This window comes from Epargyreus clarus, unplaced genomic scaffold (genome assembly GCF_041222505.1).
Source record: "Epargyreus clarus isolate Ecla_fem2 unplaced genomic scaffold, WU_Ecla_fem_2.2 ptg000024l, whole genome shotgun sequence".
Taxonomy (NCBI): domain Eukaryota; kingdom Metazoa; phylum Arthropoda; class Insecta; order Lepidoptera; family Hesperiidae; genus Epargyreus; species Epargyreus clarus.
The window spans coordinates 5962662-5984888 of record NW_027332231.1 but is presented as its reverse complement, the minus strand read 5'-3'; the positions used below and the strand labels follow the sequence as shown (position 1 = coordinate 5984888).

The window sequence follows — 22227 nt, the reverse complement described above, 5'->3', positions numbered from 1 at the left end:
AGTAATCTTTACTAATATACGATAATAAATATAAACAATTTTTAAATCGTATATTTTAAACCAGTCGATACATCTGTATAGATACATTCTTTCATCAAATTATATATTTATATAATAATAATTTATTTAGTTAAACTGTACTATAACATTTCTACGTAAACGATGTACTAAAACTATTATCTACAGTTCTGGACATTTTTTACCTTCTGTTCCATTATTTCATTGTCTTTGACAAGCATGAGTATCAATGAGAAATATACGTCCATACGTCCCGTTTTTAACGGGACAGTCCCTTTTTTCGATGCTTCGTGCCGTTGTCTCCGAAATGAACCGTTGCCATTGTCAATTAAGTAACAGTAAATATTATAATTGTGAAAAAAACATGGGGTGCTCCATTTATCAGTTTTCATAAAGCGCCCCACATTTTTTGCACAATTATACTATTTACTTTTCCTTAAATGATTCCTAGATTGAAAATTATTTTCTACTTTTTAGTTAATTTTATCATAAAAGCGTGTTTTTTATTATTTCTAACTATATTTTTTCAAGTAAAAAGTATTTGACATAAAAAAATCGATGTCCCGTTTTGACTGAAGTAATCATTGGTCACTATATTCCATGGTCAATATTTACGTTTGCGTACACTTGAAACGCAAGGTCAAACACTAGTTGTCTTTTTTTATCACATTGTTCTAATAGCTCTGTCCCTTATAGAACATTTGTCTATGTAGTTAAAGGTAATCGTCGCCACGCCAGAAATCTTTTTTACGTGCGGCTATAGATGTTTCACATCAAAAAAATATATGTGGTAGAAAGTAGATTTTAAATACAAAGAATACAAAGGAATTCGTTAATCGATAGGTAGTTCTGTAGATTCTTTCTTCAACTGCAAATTTTAAATACCGTATATACAGTATGGCAGATTTTTACAAGGTAAAATAAAGGTTTTATGAAAAACACAGCGCTTCTAAGAAATAAATCTGTTCTAGTACAAGACAAATTCCTACCCAATCCCGGGATATTGCTCGGCGCATTGTGAATAGCATACGGGCCGTGGAATCTCCAGGCATTCAATCTTGCTTTGTTTTCTTTACAGGATACTCTTACCCTTATTAACTATGGAATACGTTACATTTTATCCTGGATTTTTGACAAAATACGGGTAACTATGATGACCATAACCTTTTTGCATACAGAACATTGTTACGGAATTTATGAGGCGAATAAAGTTTGGTTATGAAAGTTTAAAGACGTTGGTACAGATAATGGGTGGATCCTGTGCACGAATGGGTGAGCAACTTTCAACTTGTATTTGGTTACTTTGACGAGTTGTGAAGCTTATATTGATTTATCTTTATTAATTATTTTATTATTGATATTGTTTATTTTTATTCATTTATCAGAGGCTATTGATAGTAAATTTCGCTATGTACCTAAATGTGGGATAGTATTTCTAAGCAATAGAAGTAAACGCTTGCAGTTTACTTGATAACCAGTGGCAACTGTTGAATCTTTATAATCAACCCCAGATAGCTTGAGAATGCTTTCAAATTAACCACGCGGAACACAATGGCACAAACTGAACATAGTTGAAGGCACCCCTAAAATGTGACTAATATTTAAGGTTAGCTTGGGATGCTTGGGATGCGTTGCTATTTCTAAGGAATAAGTTGGAACGCCTGGTATCAGTGTGTCTCCCTTACACTTATAAAAAAATTAAATACTTTTCGAAAATAATCATACAGAAATGAGTGATTTGTTAGTTATAATAATGCGGCATATGAACAATAAAGGTCATAGACATATTATATTACGAACTATAAATAGGACTCCTACCTGAGATCGTGGTTGTGAAGTCTATGAGGGTCTAATGTACTTTTAACGAAATTGGAGACAATAGGAGATAATTAAATTATTCACGCTTGAAGCTTAATTCTATAGTGTTTTGCCTGAAATATTCTGTATTATAAAATAAGGCTATATACTAAAGTTTTCGAATATGTGAAGATGAAAACAGTTTTTGCATAAAATAAGTAATGAAAACCGTAAACTTTTCTCGCTCGTCAATTACATCGGAATAAAAAGTATAGTCATTTCAGTTAGTGCGAAAATATGATTACAAATTTGATTTTAAAATTTCAACACTACAGATAACATCCATAGGAAGTTAGTTAAAGGTTTGTAAAATGGACAGATTCTTATGTTATAGACACATTCACATGTAAACAAACTATTCTACTTTCAAAATATCTAGGTTAGTAGGTGCACAGAGGAACAAGGATCATTAATTTTATCTTCCAGGATATACATATGCAGGACACATTCGAGTCGATTTTTCCGCACCACACCAAATGACAAAATAGAGCCGTTTTAGAGATAAACCGGAGACAGACGAGCAGATGGACAGATAGACAGACATACAGACAAAAAAATAATTATTGTCTTTTGTTACAAGTATCTACATATTTCCTTAGTTAAAAAAAAACGGATTTTGTTTTCATCTAGACAGGATCATGATTATCTTGTTTCGACAAAAGCTACTCGTATTTTAATTTTAATAAGTTTTAGTTTCTCTCTGAGTATTTTATATTTAGCAGCCCCCAATTTTTTTGGGTTAATTACAACTTAACCTCATTTAATTCTGCCTCATCTCACTTTAATCGAAGTAAACCTTACATTTCCATTATATTTGCTTCAAAATCTTCAAAAGATTTGGGTTGTAGATAACTTTTTGTTCTTAGTTCAGTTACTTTTGTATCATACAAGTTTCTTAACTTCATCTCCAACCGATTGGTTAATGTAAGTTTTTAAATTCAAATTTTAGATTCAGTGAACCGAATGCATAATTTACTTAAAATCTCTAAGGTATGCGGGGAATAGTAAAGTTATTAATACTATTGACAGGATTTCTTATTCGTGAAAATTCTTCGCGCCCGGAGTCAACTGAGACCATTGAGACTTCTATTACCTTTGAGCGCCCGTGTACTATTTAGAAGCTTTTGCGAAGAACCGACAGGTATATAAGAATAACTTTATTCATAACAAAGTTCACTTACAAAACTTTGCAATACAAAAACTTAATTATAACTAAGTACAAGTAAATAAAGTGATGCAACTAGTGCCTACGCTAGGTTAGACCTGTGTTGTAGTCACCAGTACCCCACCCTTCGAAGTAACAACATACAGTATAAGCATACATTATACTATCGGTAAGTTTTTAAGTTATTAAGATTTATAGTATTGTTAGTACTTGAAATACGTATGTGTATGTATGTATGTATGTGTGTGATTGTGTGTGTGCGTGTGAGTGTGTGTGTGACAGGTAGACTAAAGAGGAACACTTGGAAATAGAAATACTATATCGCATTTACAAAAGTCATTTTTAAAGAACTGGCGTCTAATGAAAATTAAAATTTGATGCATACAAAGCAGCAGTCTATTACAGAAACGTTTATTCCAAGGTGTTGTGATCTGGTTTAAAGATTGTGGTAAAGGAGACTTATCTTTCCAAGGCATACCGTGTAAAAGCTAGTTGCTATGATGAAAAGGCTAGTTACTTTGCTATGATTTATTGATCCACATTCAATGAGATTATGACAATACAAAATAGAGATAGATTGAGTACACGCGTCGCGGTAGACAGTTAATTGCGTACTGAGGTAAATTGCTTATGACGACCGCGCGCGGGGCTCAAAATGCTGACAAAACACTAATTATTATATGTACGGTATTAGTCCGTACATACCGTCTTAGTCGTTCAGCGGCGCATCTGTGGCCGGCCTAATGTAGGAGCAAAATCTTTGCGGGAATTGATCTCAGATGCCCATTGTCGGCAGTAGCCACTTACCATCACGTGGACATTTAGGTAGACAGGTGGTGGTGGTAACATATAGGTGGACTCGTCTGCTACTCTTATATTATAAAAAATACACTTATTTTTTTGTAATGAAAGAAAGTGTAATAAAATAAATAGCGACTCTTTTAATATATAGATTCTTTATAAAATGTTACTTTTTTTCAAATGTTTGTGAAAGTAGATAGCTTTTCGAACTGCATTTCCGCGTACTGAAAGTCGTGACTATATCTTAATCTTTAGACTTTGGTGTTATTTATAGAAGGCAGTGAATGGAACTTTTTATAGTAGGTAAGCATTTATATCGTGAAAGGTTTTTTTTATAATATATAATAAAGAAAGAGCACTGATAGCATAATCGTAGAAACTCGGCCTCTCAATTGAACAGTCTGCGGTGCGAATCCCAGACCTCTGATTTTTCAAGTTATGTGCAATCAGAAAAAAATATTATCACTTGGTGGTGAGAATATCTGTTCGTCTGAGAGTTTTTAATATATGGGTGTGTGAAGTTTATCAGTTTTATTTTTGTTTATTTTTTTTATAAACATTTTGTTTATTTATTGTATACCTTTTATAGAATCTTTATAAATGGCATTAATGTCAACTTGAAATTAACTAAACTAGCCCATAAATCGTGCCCCTATTAATGATAGTTAATGAAACTGATAGCCACGAGAGACTACTGTACCCAGGTGTAATGCGGCAAATTGCAGGATTAAGAGAAAATTGGACTTTGCAAAGGACTTTGGAGATAAATTTAAATTAGCCGCGTAAAACTAAAACGTATATGTCACATTCATGTTGTTTAAATATCTTTAAATAATGTCATACGATAATGAGTTATTTTTAGTGCAATGGTATTACATTTTTATTCATTACTAGCTGTGTCCCGCGGTTTCATCCGCTTTATTTCTTTTTAACGTTCTAAAGTATAAGTAACCTAAGTTACTCCTTATTACTACTTTATTGAAAATTTTTGAAAAATAAATTTTTTTTTGGTGTATGTACCGTACGTATATTCATATGCATGTAGTAAAAAGCGGTTATTTCAATATTACAAACAGACACTCCAATTATATTTATATGTATAGATTATTAACCAACTGCGGAAGATAATGTGTTTCGAGTCTACGTTTCTTTGGCACGCTCTGTGATAAAAAGCTAAAATACTTGTAAAAGGCAACGTGTTTTTATTTAATACTCAAAATAAATAAAGATATTACTTATGCAAAAATATATGATATTTTGTTGAAGCTGTGAAAAACCAAAGCTCTAGTGGTTTTTAAAAAGTTTTTAAGAGGTTCTTTAAGTTCTATTTTAAGTCTTTCCACGCCTTTTATCCCGCGCCCTTGTTTGCGAAGTGCGCAATATTAACGAAACGAAAAAAACATTCAACATTTTGTTGATTTGATATACATACAGTGTACATTTGTATTGCTTAAATAACTTACTCGAGTCATATTATTATTATAAAGTGGAAAAGTCTATCTAGTTGGCCAATTGGCAATTTTTCTTTTCACACACTTTTTGTTAAACTAAACTTTTAAGGTGTAGACTTTCTTACGAGGTTTTTAAACGTCATTAACTTGTAATACGCACATATCTTTGAAAAAGAAAGATCAAATATTTTCTGTAATTTAAAACTACGTTTACTACGTTTTAATTTCTTTGCTAGGCACAGAACTGTGTAAAAATTTAAACCAAAAATAAAGTTCCTTATTTAATAATTTTATTATTAAAGTCAGAATCGGGAACGTGTCTATAAATTATGTCGCACTAGTCGGAGGCAATCTAGTAGATAACAAGGTTGGACAGCGCTTATCGGCTGATAATAACGCCGCGAGTAATAGCTGCAAATATTTTACATATTGAAAATACATTCAAATGAGTAACCAGTTAGTTTAAGACTCATCGCCTATCGCTATAGATACGAGCGATATTGCGTACGCTTTATAATATAGGAGTAGCAGACGAGCAGCTGATGCAAGTGGTTACTGTCACCCATGGACAACTGCAATCAACCCCAGATAGGATTATACTCCTACCTGAGGTCGGCCACAGATGCGCTGCTATCCCTGAAGACTAAGGTGGAATGTTTCAGGACAGTATATTTCCCTTAGTACACCCTTCAAACCGGAGTACAGCAGCGCCTAACACTGCTGTTATTAAGTAGAAATAGTGGTTGCGATTGTGCCGCCCGTGTCCAACCACTAAGGGTTTTTACCACCTCCAGAATACAATCTCGTCGAGCTACTTAATCTTATGCCGCTCGGGCATCCAATTTTTTGTTTAGCGACCACTTGTTAGCTGTACAATTGTACATCTAATATATAAAATTCTCGTGTCACAGTTTTCGTTGCCATACTCCTCCGAAACGGCTTGACCGATTTTCACCAAATTTTATATGTATATTCAGTAGGTCTGAGAATCGGCTACTATCTATTTTTCATACCCCTAAATGATAAGGGTGGTTCACCCTTAACATTTTTTTATTTATATGGCAACACAACGTTTGCCGGGTCAGCTAGTGATTTATATTATTCGAAAAATCTCCCATAAGCTACTGAATAGTGTCGTGATAACCAATTAATCGCTAAAGCTTCTAGTTACTTAACCAATTGTGTCCAGTAGGTGGTCAGCCTAAAGGTGGAATAAACTTGGCCAGTAAATAATTCTACTCGGTAAGTAATTCTGTTAAGGCGTTTGGGCGTATCAAAGAATAAGACATAATAATATGCTAAAATCATTTTTCTCTGGAGACGCCTAAAAAGGAATTATATAATCATTTTGTCCTCGAAGCAAATTTCCATTTTTTGAGCAAATAGAGCTTTTTGAAAAAATAGAGTGCGCGTAACTCAAAAGTAACGCCTCTAAAACACAATTTAGTAATACAAAATATACCTGTTTTCATGTCAACAACGGGAGACTTAAAAGATAAAAGCAAACAGAAGTATTCGGGATAAAATCTTTCAAATTTTCGCGTTTCAGCGAGGTATGAAATATTTGAGAGTCTCGAGTGAGTTGAGAGCGGTTGTTCTCATTCATCACAGCACTTCTCAGGGTCAACTTGAGAAATGGAGAATCATCTTACTTGTGTAAGGATTTTTCACGGCGAATTGTTTGCTGTAATAAGTTTCATTTGTGGTTGCATTTCACTGTCAATGAACTGTGTGTGTGAACTTAATTACAATAGGTAATGTGACACACACTAGATATAAGCTGTCTTACTGCTACTATATATATACATACATATATTAAATAAAATTAGAATAAAGTATTTTTTTAAGAGTAGCTGACGAGCATGCAATCCACCTGATGGTAAGTGGCTACTGCGGCCCATGGACATCTGTAATCAACCCCAGATAGGATTAAATATTCCTACCTGAGGTCGGCCACAGATGCGCCGCTGCCCCTGAGGACTAAGCTGGAACGCTTCGGAAAAGTCTGTCACCCTTACCACACCTTTCAAAACGGAACACAGCAGCGCCTAACACTGCTGTTATTAGGTAGAAATAGGTGTGCCGGTGGTGCCGCCGGAGTCTATCCACAAAGTGTTCCAGCACTTTCCGTCTTCCTTGGGTCTCATTTATGTGTATAAAGCTCATACCAACAAATTGATCAAAAAGTTTTTATTTTCGACACTTCTGAACGAATGCATCGCAATATGGAGTATGGTCATCTTACAACACGGAGGCAATGTGTAAATTCTAGATGGATGTCACATACCATCAGGTAGAATATACGAGTTTGGTGGTTTGATAGTTCAAAGTTCTTTCATTTTTTTTCTTTTTTTCGAGTTCCTTCTCTTTGTGAGAAAAATAATTGCTCTCTTGACTTTTTATTCCAAATAATCGGTATTTTTGTTTTATTATTACAATCCCCAACAAAGCTGGCCCAGCTTTGCTCGGATGCAGTTACTTTCAAATGATATGACAATACCACAATGATATTGATTGTAGGTAATGCTCGGAAAGGAAAAATACTAACTGTAGTTTTTAAAGTACTCTAGGCTTGTAACTGAAATAAATATGTACTCTACATTATTTCAATTACAATTACAACAAGTACATAAATACTTCTCTCGCTAAGTCTTGTTTTATTATTGTTCCCAGTGCTTTATGGAAAGACGGAAATTAAAATGCAGTTTTAATTACTGCACAATATTTTATTACACGGGATTGTTAATGAGGATTTAGTAAGCTCTTTGAATGTAAAAGCATTCATATTTTTACGATTTCTTGTTGTGGATTGTTTCACAGGCTACTTTTTTGCAAGTTTATGAAAAATCTCGTAACATCTTTATGTTCTTTAGGAAAATTCTTTAATTTTCCTACTGCTTTGAAATTAATTTCTTATACATATAAAACTGAGAGAGAGAGAAAGAAAACTATTCGAGTGCTCAAATTCCTCTGGGGACTTTTGATTGTATTAATTATTACACAATGTCATTCACAGATGTTTTGTGTTGCTTTAAATTTGTGATTTCGGCTATGTCCACTAGATGGAAGTGTAAAATTTTCCGTTTATTTACGCTGTTAACAATTTTTAATCACAGACCTGTATTTGTTTTGTACCCAATAGGTCTGTATTTTTAATACTATACCGTGACGAAATAAATAAAAATGTTTATTTGAATGCTTATTTTATTTGGTACCTACTCGTATTCAACAATTCTTACGGAACCAGTATATTATTAACAAAGCAGCAGACCTATTGTTACAAGTTCCACTTCCGGCAGCTCGCTAGCATATCTTATATTAACGTATTTATATTTAATCGTCTGTATTTAATACTGTGTAATAAGAATTTAGAGTGATTATTATTTTATTTATATTTTATAATTTTGTAACCAATTACAAGTAATATTTAATTTTTTGAGTTCCACTTCCGGGGCTTCGCTAGCGGTCCTGTTTATTAAAATATATTTATTTAATATTAAATTTAATTAATAATAATAATTTAGATCACCAACTTTATTTTATTTGTTTTGTAAATGATTAACTAATAATTTATATCCGAGATTATAAATACGGATGTCGGCCATTTTAACACGCTTTTATTAGCTTCAGACGTATGTATGTTGGTATGTTGGTATGTTAGTATGTAACGGAATCTTTGAACATGATTTTAACCCCCTTCAAAACGTCGGATTAACTCGAAATTTGGCATACTTATTAAGGACCGATGACAATTCAATATTTTAAACATTAATAGTTTTGTACCATTGTCCTTATCAACATCCTCTGGATTAACGATTTTCGAGGCGAGATTTTTCAAACACCTTCAGCAAAGTTCATCGCAACTTTAGATTGCAAATAATAATTATTGCTATTTAGTTTCAATAGGCGTAACTTTTATATCGTGATTTTTAGTTTAGAAAATAATAATGTTATTTCCCTATAACTCAAATGTTCTGAAACATATCTATAATGCGCTCTTGTAGAATGATTTTTAGGATTCCGTACTCAAAGGTTAAAACGAAACCCTCTCCGGTCTGTTCGTCTGTCGTTGGGCTTAATCTCTTAAATCGTACTAGATAGACACTTGATTTTTTTACAAACGATGAATAATGGTGGTCGCTATAACGAGAAATACTAAAAATTAATAAATAATTATAGTTCAAAAAACTAAAAAACACGCTTTTATGATAAAATCAACTAAAAAGTAGAAATTTATTTTCTACTTTTTAGTTGATTTTATCATAAAAGCGTGTTTTTTAGTTTTTTGAACTATAATTATTTGTAAGGTATTAATAAACTAACCGTCGAATTGAACGCATCTTTATTTCAACCTTTCGAGTGGAAGTGTGAAGGGATCACACTATGTACAGTACAATATGACTTTACAATAAATAAATAATAAATAAATAAACAATTAATAATTATTAATTGTATCCCCTATATTCCAAAATTTGTTTAATTTTGTAGAACTTAAAACAAATTCAGTGAAATTTGGGCGCCACCAGAAATACAGATTTTAAAGATAATCTTACATCATATCAAATACTTTATTTTTATAAACGAATAACATGAGAAACTGACATGTGTGCGATATGCCACGCATGCGGCAATATCGCGGGTATTTCATATCATTTCCATGCATTGCTGGCTAGGCGAATTACCTGTCACTCATGTTATGCATGCCTACAAACTACGAAGATAAGTATTGAGTCCATGCGTTTCTGAGATGTTTTTTAACCTGGTTTTGTCTGCGACTTTAGTTATTTCGTTTTTCCAGAGCTGCTACTATTAAGTTTTAAAGTTTTACCGTTAGTTGTTCTCAAAACGAAAAAAAACATAACTCTTCCTTGGCACTCTGGGAAAAAGCTTTGTTCATCTCACTTATCACATTAATGAAATAAAAATAAAACACAATTCAACCACCATAAGTATAACAGCAACTTTATTGTAATTTACAATTTCAATATCATAAGCTTTTGTTGCCCATAATTGTGAACTAATTTTCGGGAAATCTTTATATACAGTAAGCTGTATGAATTTTGTCACAAATAGTGACTCCGTAATACCCTTAACTTTTCGTTAAAACTATTTTTGAAATATTAATACCATACAATTAATAACACTACAATATTGAAATATATTAATAATTCCAGCTACATGTTATTTCCAGACAGATTATTTATGGAATTTACTTTATTTACATGTTCTGCATAAACATGACTTCAATAATAAATATGCGACTTTAATGCGAAGTAATGTATAAATAACACATTATTACGATATCGGTTACGATATTGCTGAAAATTTTAAATTAATAGAATTTCTGTTACATTTCCAGAGAACAAAATGAAAACATTTTTCTCCTGATAAATAAGTCTAGGCGAGTGAGTTTTCAGGAAATGAGAATGAAGTTTCAGCGGTTCCAGGTGTGGAGTTAGCTAACTCGGCGCCTTTAATATAACGTAGAGTTTGCATTTTGCTTCTGACATAACCTTTTGTAGTTATACCAGCAGAGTGAATAGGTGTCATTACTCATGGAGATATCTTAATTCGTTTTAAATTTAAAATTATTTGCCTGGGCTTCAAGATGAGCAACATTTTATATTAAAGTTAGGTGACTGCAGCCATGGCTACACTTCATGGACATATTTGAAGTAGTGATAGATAGATAGGTTGATAAACTCAGTCTCTTATTCGAAGGGTCCGAGGTTCAAATCCCAGACCTCGCACCTCTGATTTTTAAAAGTTATTTGCGCATTACAAATTAGTAATCACTTGCTTAAACCATAGTGAGGAAACCTGTATATGATACCTGAGAAATCTAAAAAAAGTTTTCATATATATGTGAAGTCTACGAATACGCACTTGGCCAGCGCGGTGGCCACAGGCTTAATTCCAGGAGACCCGTGTCCAGCAAGTGGGACAGTAATGCGTTGATGTTGATTTGAAGGTTGTGGCATGTTACAAAAAAATATTATAACATTTTTTCAGGTGTGTTCGACTTAAGGTATGATGTCCATTGTATTTATAGGAAATACCACATATTCATGGGTCATAGTGAGTGTTGACTTCTCGTGTGTGCCGAAGTTTCCTTTTCCTCATACTTGAACTTTATAAAAAGCCCAACACATAAATAAATGCAGGTAATTTGATGTACGTTTCAATATAAGATGGGTAAAGGATTAACTAGCCGTCAACCAACACTAGAACAGTTTTACAAAGCTACTATTAGAAGACAAATATAAAACGGTGGTAGCATCACATTAAAAAGCTTAGAATTCTACCACTTTCAAAGTCTAGATTTAAACAGAAAATTTAAGAAACATGCGGTGGATTTCGTATTAAGTAAACGTAAATTTAATCTTTGCCTACCTTTAAAATGTAAGGCTTTCCCGGGTTCTATCTTCTTATTTTCCGCTTATTCAAAACTTTAAGAAAATTGCAGAGAGCTCTCGGAAGTAAATATCATCACGGTTCTATTTTACATGCCAGAAAATACTAGTTTCACTGAAATGTTATTATTTTGACGATGTAGTGTTTCGCAACAAACTACTGTTGCCAAAACCCTACATTATCGTCTTCGTACTTTTGGCAACAAATTATTCTTGCCAAAAGGATACAAAGCGGGAGTGCAAGTGAAATAAAATAAAACATTTATATTTGTTTTTAAAATAAATATATTTTTGTTAATAAATACCGAGGTATATAGTTTAATGATACTATATTTATTAAAAATCGTACTATGTTGGTATATATTTAATAATTTTGAAATAAATGGTTAAAAATAAACAATATCGTTAGAAATACTTTGTAAATAAAAAGGTATTTGTAAGATACATATGTCTACATACATTATATGCTATGTTAGAGTTCGAAAATTGTGATTATAAAATGAAGTTTTGAGCATAACACTTGCCGAATCATTTGGTTATTTTGATTGAGTTTCTATCCATCTCACATCAGAATTTGTTTGAAAAAGCTTTTTTCGTTCACATTGATACTTAATCTCTAAGACATTTAGACAACTAGTGCCATTTATTAAGGCTCCGAGGTCACGACGGTTTTACTTGAGTCGTTAATACGATTAATCTCAACAAGTTGCCTCACAATGTCGTCCAGAAATTGACTAAAATCGCACGAAGCTAGTTAGTTTTTTTCATTGGCTTTCTTCAAAAATTTAAGCATCGCGTGCTGGTATCCAAATTCATCGTGAATAACATCGTGAACATGATCTTCAAAACACATCAATTGATTTGCTTTGAGAATTAACACGCCGCCTATAAGTTGATCGTTAGTATATTTGGTGTTGCAAATTTTAGTCACTTGCGACTTAATCATGGCCGACTTATAAGTTGGTATTATGTATAAAATATGAGCGATTAATTACGAGTATCACCGTGCAATACAGCCGTTTGAGAGAATTCGACTTATGCAAATCTTACGTTGTTAATCGCTAAGAGACAGTATCAATGTATACGTTTCTTTACTTAAATTTGAGACTGTTTTTCTATTGACTTTATATTTGGTATATGCAATATCTAGGATGTTTTGTCTAAGGAGCATATTTGGCAAGGAACTCATTAAGCTCAGCGTCGTGTTGGCCATCAGCGTTGAACTGTTTGGACAGCTTGGCCCAGTCCTCAGGCAACTTCTCCATGATAGCCTTGATGACCACGCTCACCAGCGACTTTTGCTGCTCACTGCACTTGCCGCAAGATGTCTGCACCGCGTCAGGAATCCATTCTGAAAGAAAAGGTTTTGGTTATTTAGTGCGAATTGTACAGTCAGCTACAAAAGTAGGTGCTTCATTCATACATAAGTAGCTAAACATAACCAGCACCATAATTAGGTGAACGTTGCAAAGTTTCAAAAGTGGATGAAGACAATAGTGTCAATGAACACAAAAGTAGCTGAGCAGTGACATATCATATTAGTAACGTTAGTTATTTTGCACATACGGTGTCCAGCTACTTTTGACACTTAAGTGTTCATCTAATTTTGACACTTTACGATGTTCATCTCATTATGATGCTAGGGGTGTTTAGCTACTTATGAACGTTTGGGTGTATTTTTGGAAGCCGACTGTACCTCCATAAGAGAAATGTAAAGTAAATTTAACTGCATAAGTAAAGAGAACTCTACAAATAAAGTAAACTATCCAAGTTTTAAAGTGGAAGAACCCTTTATAGTTGAGCTGCAAAGGCATCACCATTCCTAGTTCTGTCTTATTTCAGCAAAGTTGGCGGTATTCTGGTTTGAATTTTGTGGTAAGGGAGATATTCTAATTCCTTGGGAATTTATTTTCAAGACGGTCTTTAAGAGTCCTATTAAGGGTTCATTGATCTAGATGGCAATGTTCACTTAAGATCAACTTGGATGCATGTTCAGATTTTATTAATTAAATAAAAATCTATTTAATTATAGCAGATATAGTTTTAAGTTATCGAGTACTTCTTATTTGTTTTCTCCGAATAATCTGTCTTATCAAAAAAGTTTTTTGTTAAATAGCATAGTGATTCATATTGTATTTTTAGTATGGTTGCATCTGTTACAACCAAGGTATAACAGGGCTGTTTATATTCTTGGGTGTCGTGACAGCAAATAATAACACATTTAACGCTCTGAAGTGGGTCAGGAAGGGGTTGCCATAATATTACCAAAAATACATATCGTGCACGTTTCCATTATATATTATTAAGAAAACAGTGTGCCAAAACGCGCAGAATAACTGGTTCCGTGGACCATATATGAATAGTATGGAAAAAGGTTTAATCTGTGTTCTGGGTTGAGGATACATCTTAATTTAGACGTAGCAATGCATTTGTGACCCATCTTGGATAGAACTCTAATCTTGTCTTGGGTAGATTGAAGATGTCCATGGAGGTCAGCAGCCACTTACCATCAGGTGGACTTCATGCTCGTTCTATACCATAAAAGTCTTCATTGCTGTAGACCCATCTAAGTATATTATAAAGTTTCTATTCAGCGAGCGGCCTCTAGTAAATATTAAAAAGGAACCCTATTATTTGATCCGTCAATCATAGATAAACTACTAATACATATAATACGATATTCTCATATTCACTGCGCTCGGTTGTTTGTTATAAATTATTCATCAATTTCACAGGAAGACATTCCATCTAGATTACGCGCACCTAGATTTAATCCGTTAATCGCCTCCTACGACCCCACATTCATGAATGGAGGGAGATTTGCTATTCAGAAATGACACAGCTTAAATTGAGATTCGAGCAGACGAGCATCGTGCGCGGCTGGTTGTATAACTTCAATTCTGAATGTATGGAAATTTCGTTAAAAATTATTTGTTTTAAACTGTATCAGAGGTTTTACTGCGTTTAAAAGTATAAATCCTCTAGTCCAGGTTTTTAATAGTATGATGATGTAATAATAATTTTCTAAAATCGAAGTAGCTTTAGGTGGCCAACCAGTTATTATATCTATACACTGTTATGATAAGGGTACTAAAGATTTTCTGAAAATCATGGTACTAAAAAGCTTATTTTAAAAAATGTTAATAGTATTTACTTATCATTTAACCCATTAAAATAAAAAAAAGATATTACGATGATAAGTAAGAGGACGAAATCATATTATGACGATTTGATATACTATGTTTAACTTAATATGCATTTTTGTACAAATTTAGTGTCATTTGAAAGAAAATTCATATATATTCAGAGTGTCAGACCATTAAAGATCTTTATTGCCGAGATATCGTGCAAACCAGTCAAATAAAGTATGTAAAGAAGGTACTAAAATTGATATAGATATCTTAATAAATAACTTTCATCTTAATGTCGTTATGTAAATATATTTGAAGTGTTGTCAAAGCATTTAAAACTATCTATAAGTACCTACAATATTTTAACACTACTGTAAATATGGCTAAGTGCTGATTGGTCCACTCTACATATTATGTTTCAGAATTTTTATTTATTCTTTATTTCTATAATATGCGGATTCCAGCTTAAGGAGCTATCAATGTGAAGACCCAGGTTCTTCACGGATTCAGTAAACGGAATATGTGTACCGTTATAAACAATAAGTGGTAATGAATCCCGATCTACCTTGGCCAACAGTCTCTAACTACTAATAATAATAGCTTGGCCTTTGGCGGGGTTGACTGACACTCCATAGCGCAAATACCAGTTTAGGAGAGCATTTCAATTATTGTTTAACTAATCAATTGCGCTATGTAGATCCATCCACGTCAGCTTGAGCATAAAGTTGTAAATCATCAGCGTACAGATGATACGATTCATTCATCACTCAGATGAAAAAAAATAGTAATGGTGACTAGAATAATTAAAAGAAGTCTTAGTTAATTCAAAGAGAACCTTAACTATTTACGTAGTCCAAAACATGTGTGATGGAGCCAATAAATCTTTTTGTAGAAAACTCTCAGATATGTAGTATTTCTCCATTAATTCCTATACTGTTAAAACACGTAGATGAAATTTAAATCATAGTATTTTATTTTGTATACAATAATTTACTGTACCTTAACGCCACTTCAAAAATGTAGAATATTACAAAGGTGGAACGAATTGCCTAATGATATTATTTGTCACTCACTAATTATATTAATTACAAACAATTAGTGTAGCAGTGGAAATATAAAACAAACATTTAATATTGATTATGTTCCTATGATACTTTACTTAATACATTCAAGAAAACCTAACATTGTTTTCTTTCCTATAACCGGAAGTATCTTATTATGCCAGTCTCAATTCTTTCACGCACGTGTTTGTTGGGAATTTATGAAAATGGGATATTTTCGTACTTTCTATTTATATTCGCAAAATGTTTTCCGAGGTAATAGTGAGAATATTTATTTCTGGACAAATATTAGGAGAGATAACAAGGAAATATTGGATAAAAATGATGTTTTATGTACGAACACACGAAGACCTGAAATGAAAAAGCAATTTTTCCTTAACTCCTTTCTTCTGTATTAGACCTCTATACTCAAAGCTAGACTATTTCATAGAGCAATTCTTTACAATCTTTCAAAATCGAATGTCGTTAAATTGGGATGGTGTTGTCGGAAATTCGGAGGAAATTAAAAAAATAGCACCATGAATATTTATGATTTTTTGTACTACGATTAGTTGAGGTTCTGTTTGAATTAATTAAGACTTCTATTAACTACTAAAGTTACCATGACTATTAATATTTTTAACTCAGCGTACTTCACTGTGTTTACAATTGTTAAGTTTATCAGGCAACCAATCGTACGAATGGGCGATAATTTTTTTTTTTTTATAATATAAGAGTAGCAGACGAGCATGCAATCCACCTGATGGTAAGTGGCTACTGCCGCCCATGGACATCTGTAATCAACCCCAGATAGGATTAGATATTCCTACCTGAGGTCGGCCACAGATGCGCCGCTACCCCTGAGGACTAAGCTGGAAAAGTCTGTCTCCCTTAAATATATATTTTTATCAAGGTGTAGAAAGTACGAGTAGATATTGAACTTTGTTGCCAATGTGTAATTTTCCCAAAGATCACATATTATGAAAAACATTATGAGAAATCAAACCCAACATTGTTGAATAACATTCATATTTGAATATTCATGCCTTATTTATGATGTAGATACCTCAGCTTTACCTTTGCTTGATTGATGGTGGCATCAATCATTTACATTGGTTGATTTAAGGGTAACGTATGCTTTACTTTTCGTATTTTTCTGTTAGGATTATAATATTAATATTGGATACATCTGTCATCCAAATTCAAAATACATTTGTTAGAAATATGTATATTAAAATTACATTATTATAGTATTATATTAATTCATTATTTGTGTTATTTTTATAATAATACGCTTCTATTTATATAGGTACTGGCTGGTAGGATTGTATGAGTTAGCATAAAAAAGCAAAAGAACGTTCTTGACGTTTGAGTTGTATTTTGCGCGGGAATAAAAAAGAGATTCTTTTTTTGGTTTACGTATTTTACTTAAAAGCTACTTTCCAGTAAAATTCATTTAAATTAAGCTCAACAATGTGTAGTAACGCACTCAATATGTCTATCGCGCTGTCGACTTTATTTATAAGTGATATTTAAAGTAGAAATTGCTTTAATTATCCAACACATGAGTGCTACGGCATACGTGTAGACACGAGTAGGCGCCGACGTAAGAATAACACAGATAATATTAAATGAGTGACGTGAACTGAAAGTAATGTATGATACAAATGATAATAAATTTATATTAAAGAAGTTTCTTGGATAACACTTTTAGTAAAGTCATTTTGTTTATAGTTTAATGGGTACTCAATTGGTAGGGTTAACTAAGTGGATTAAAATTCAGTGTCAATATTTTCCCATCATAACTTCCTCTTTTTTTTGGGATAAATGATTGCTATGTGTATTTCTGAATCCCTGACAACGTGAGTACAAAATTTTATGATTATCGGTTATGTAGCAAAAGTTTGAAAGTGTAACAAAGAAAAATACACATTCGTATTTACATTTATAACATTAAGTTAGGATAATTACATGGCATGCTTTTATTGCATTTCGCATTTTGGATGTATTGTACTGTTGTTGCTAATAAAGATAGTAATATGTAGTGGTTCAAAGGAACCATCTTTTTTTTAATATAGGAGTAGCAGACGAGCATGCAGTCCACCTGATGGTAAGTGGCTAGTGCCGCCCATGGACATCTGTAATGAACCCCAGATAGGATTAGATATTCCTACCCGAGATCGGCCACAGATGCGCCGCTACCCCTGAGGACTAAGCTGGAATGCCTCGGAAAAGTATGTCTCCCTTACCACACCCTTCAAAACGGCACACAACAGCGCCTAACACTGCTGTTATTAGGCAGAAATAGAACCTGTATCAAAAGCAGAAGTTTTTCACATAATACAACATCGATTAATCCGGAATACTTTTGAATATAATAAAGGTTCACTTACTCTTGAAGTCAGAGCCTTCAGGCGTGCACTTTCCTTCGTTCAAGAAGCATAGGACATACGCCTTGAGCAGTCGGAGGTTGGCGATGAGCTCGTTCACGTCGAAGTTGTTGTACCGATCAAAATCTTCATCAGGCCTGGCTGCCACGGCCGCTACGAGTGCGAGAACGATCACGAGTTTCATGGTGAAACTGGAAAAATATTTTAATGTTGAGATAAAACTACTTTATGATACGACCAATATGTTTTTTATAATATGGGATTAGCAGAATAGCTACTGCCCCCGATGAATATCTTTAATCAAATAAGATTGGTTTCCTACCTGACGGTTACAGATGCTTCGCTACCCCTGAGGACTAAGCTGAAATGCTTCCGTAAAATGTAGATGTCTTATTACTTTACACTCACCCTTTTAACACTCAGGCGTGTAGGTACCCTTACGGTTGTCCCTGTAATTTCGGGACCAGAATAGGGCTATGGTATCCCCTGCCTGTCGTAAGAGGCGGCTAAAATGAGCGGGAAATCCCGGAGTCCTCTACGCAGCGCCGAGGACGGCCACCGGAGGGTTTTAGTGCGATAAGAATCCCACATAACGCCGTGTCGCTCCCACGGCATAGGGTACCTTTTGAAGGTTTCCCCCTCGTAAACAAAAAAAAGGTACACGATGTTTTCCTTAACCTTTAAAAACGAGTGATATTGAATGTATAATACGCCCGTAACTTGTAATAATCGGATATTCGAGAGCTTAGGGTTCTGAACTCCGACCCTCTGATTGATCCGTGGGCTGCCGCCCACCTACTATCAAATTGACTGCATGGTCATTTGCTACTTCTATACTGCACATAATGTAACGAATACATAATAATAAACCATTAAAGATTGTTCCGTATATGTTCGCTTCCGTTAACCAAGGTTTGCTCACTGTATGTAAATTATTAAAGAGCTTTAGCTAAGTTAACGATATTACTGTCCTCAGCTCAGTCATAATCCTTTCAGCGAGAGGTTACGCTTTGTATCGGCATTTTAGCGGCGAGGTCTTCTAATCTAGCTAGCTGGCTTAATCTCCAATACCATTTTAAGTGGTATACTTAACAGATTATGCGTTTGCTGTAGCTTTAAAAATTATGAATGGTATTAACGTATACTCGTAACTTCTAGTATTATTTTTAAATGTAATTTTAAGTTGTGCCTTACTTCGAATGTCCTACTTTTTGGTCTGGAATACACCCCAGAAATAGGAAACCTGGGAGATATCTTCGCTTTTTGAGATTATTTGAGATAGGACATCACATCCGCATCAGATGTTTTCTAAATGGTATATAAGGTTAAACATGTGCTGCGGAATTATAACAACAGGGATTAACTTTACCTGCGAAACATGAAATTTGAAGTAAATGCAAAGTTTCCAATAATTTGGAATTAGATGCTACATTGCTACATTTAATTTCTTTGTACTCTTTTTACTAGTGAGTGCTCATTTGTATAGCTACCTATGCAATACTTTTTTCAGTTAAATTTATTCTTAAGGAACTTATCTTAAAGTCCTCATTTATCAAGATAAGTGCAATATAAGTGGATTGAGATAATCATCATTAGTGGAGTTAAATTATAATAATTAAAATTAGTAACGGACACAGTTTATGCAAATTAATTGTATTGTTGCAAACGAGCAAAACAATTGAGTTAATTAGTATTCAAATTAAGTAGAAATTTCCACAAGTACTTAGTATAAGCTATAATTAACGAGCCACAATTAATAATAATGAACAAAAACAATATAACTTTAAAATTATGTAATTTTAAGAGTTAACCGTCCGGAATTAATTGTGATTTTCGGTTACTTTTCTTATTTACAGTCACATTTATGAATTACTAGCTTTAGCCCGCGGCTTCTCTCGCGATCAGAGGTCGATGGCAATAGTTGTGTTACCTATCCGTCGGGAACAATACCTTTTTCGGGATAAAAGGTATCTTATGTCATTTTCTGAACCCCTGATAGTTAAGACATGAATATTTGAACAACCAAACAACAAAAAAAACTTATTTTTATATGTATAAGGTTCTATGTCAGTTTAGGTATTAACACCATTAATAATTATTGTGTTGTTTTATAATACTATATAATAAAATTCTCGTGTCACAATGTTAGTTACCGTACTCCTCCGAAACGGCTTTACCGATTTTCACCAAATTTTATAAGCATATTCAGTAGGTCTGATAATCGGCTACTATCTATTTTCATACACGTAAGTGTTAAGGGTTGTTCACCTTCTTTATGTATATGGCAACACAACGTTTGCCGGGTCAGCTAGTATTATATAACTAGCAAACCAGTATGCAGTCCACATGATGCGTATGGAGATCTGTAATCAACCCCAGATAAGGAGTCCTACTTGAGGTTGGCCATAAATGCGTTGCTACTCCCCGAACTATATTGGATCGTCTCGGTCATATATCTCCACAATTATATGGACTATCCATATCTGCACAACAAATGAACTTTAAATGGCGAAGAAGTGAATTCCAGAAATGTTACACGTAAATCAAGTTTGATGTAAATATTCTTACAATATAAAGCCTAATGTCAGGTTCACTTCAATTTAAGGAAATCTGCTAAAGATTAAAAAGTCCAAAGTGTATTTGTAAATATACAAAAACTATTATACATTTTTCTGCACATCCCTAAGGTTGACTGGGAGAAAATGCTATTTAGCATGAGGTCCGCCTTTTGCACCACATTGTTTTTAACATGGTGAATAAAAAGTAAATAAATAAATAAATACCTACTATAGAATTGTATTGTGTATCATAAATATCGACAGATATAAAACAAATATCACTTGCTATAAGGGTGAAAGAAAACGTCGTAAGGAAACTTCACGCCTCAGATAGTAGACCCGTGCTCAGCTGTGGGTTAGTAATAGGTCCACGATGACAAATTTGATGGGATGATGCTATAGTGATTTTCTAACGTATATCGCACGTTCACTTAGAAAATATAAATGCCATTTTCCTCTCTTAATCATAATAAAATATCAATATTACATACCACTGAATACACCAACCTCTGAAACAATCACTGTAAAATATCTAATAATTAATTAAATTTTAATTACCTTAAGAATGTACTGAAATCCGACTTAGTGAGAAGCTTGATTCGATATGCAACTTAATTACATTATTATCCATTTATATAGTTTTGATGATTATCCTTGACGCTCGTCTTTCGTAGACATGATCATGTAAACGGAAAAAAGAATTAAGTTTTAATTATAAAGCGCTGTATACACCAACCGTCTTGGATAATAAAGGCGCATATTGTTGTATTAAAGGCGCTAACATACGCGCGACAATAAGAGCCGGTCCACACGGCGCGTTGCGTTGCGTTGCGTCGTCGCAACGCAAAGGTTTTGACGCATAGCCGGCCACACGGGCGTTGCCTCAACGCAGCGTTGTGACGACGTAGTCGTAACACTTAAGTAATCGTCGCAGTCATTCTATAGAAAGCATGGATCGGAAAGACGTCTAGCATTGCTGCTATGCCTACGTCACCGTCAAAAATCGTAAAAATAATCGAGATCAGCTTGCGTGTGCGTTCCTTATACGACGCATAAACAACTGAACGCTGCCGCTCCGGCGACGCAATGAGTACTCCCCCGCCCGCTTCGTCTCGGGCGCTGCAGTTCAGTCGCGTATGCGCTGCGTCGACGCAGCGCATCGTGTGTACACTATGATTATTAGTATGTAAAACGACAAACGACGCAGTGACAGCGCTACGTCGACGCAACGCTGACGCAACGCGCCGTGTGGACCGGCTCTAAGCGACACGAGCGAGAGCAGGCTGTGCCGATCGGTGCCGACAGTCGTTCTTCATCAGCACCCATTACTGTCCCACTGCTGAGCACGGGTCTACTCTCAGAATAAGAAAGATTAGGCCTTAGTCCACCGCGCTGGCCAAGTG

At 34.0% G+C, this 22227-nt stretch overlaps 1 protein-coding gene across 1 annotated transcript; it reads right to left on the bottom strand.

Annotated features, from left to right (window-relative positions):
* Positions 1–12709: 12709 nt before the first annotated feature.
* Positions 12710–21426, bottom strand: LOC140752502 (allergen Tha p 1). The gene is made up of 3 exons (XM_073086834.1): positions 21383–21426; positions 18270–18457; positions 12710–13056 (listed from the first exon to the last, which is right to left on the bottom strand). The coding sequence occupies exons 2-3, from the start codon at positions 18448–18450 to the stop codon at positions 12866–12868; spliced, it is 372 nt and encodes a 123-aa protein (XP_072942935.1). The 5' UTR covers positions 18451–18457; positions 21383–21426; the 3' UTR covers positions 12710–12865.
* Positions 21427–22227: the final 801 nt, after the last annotated feature.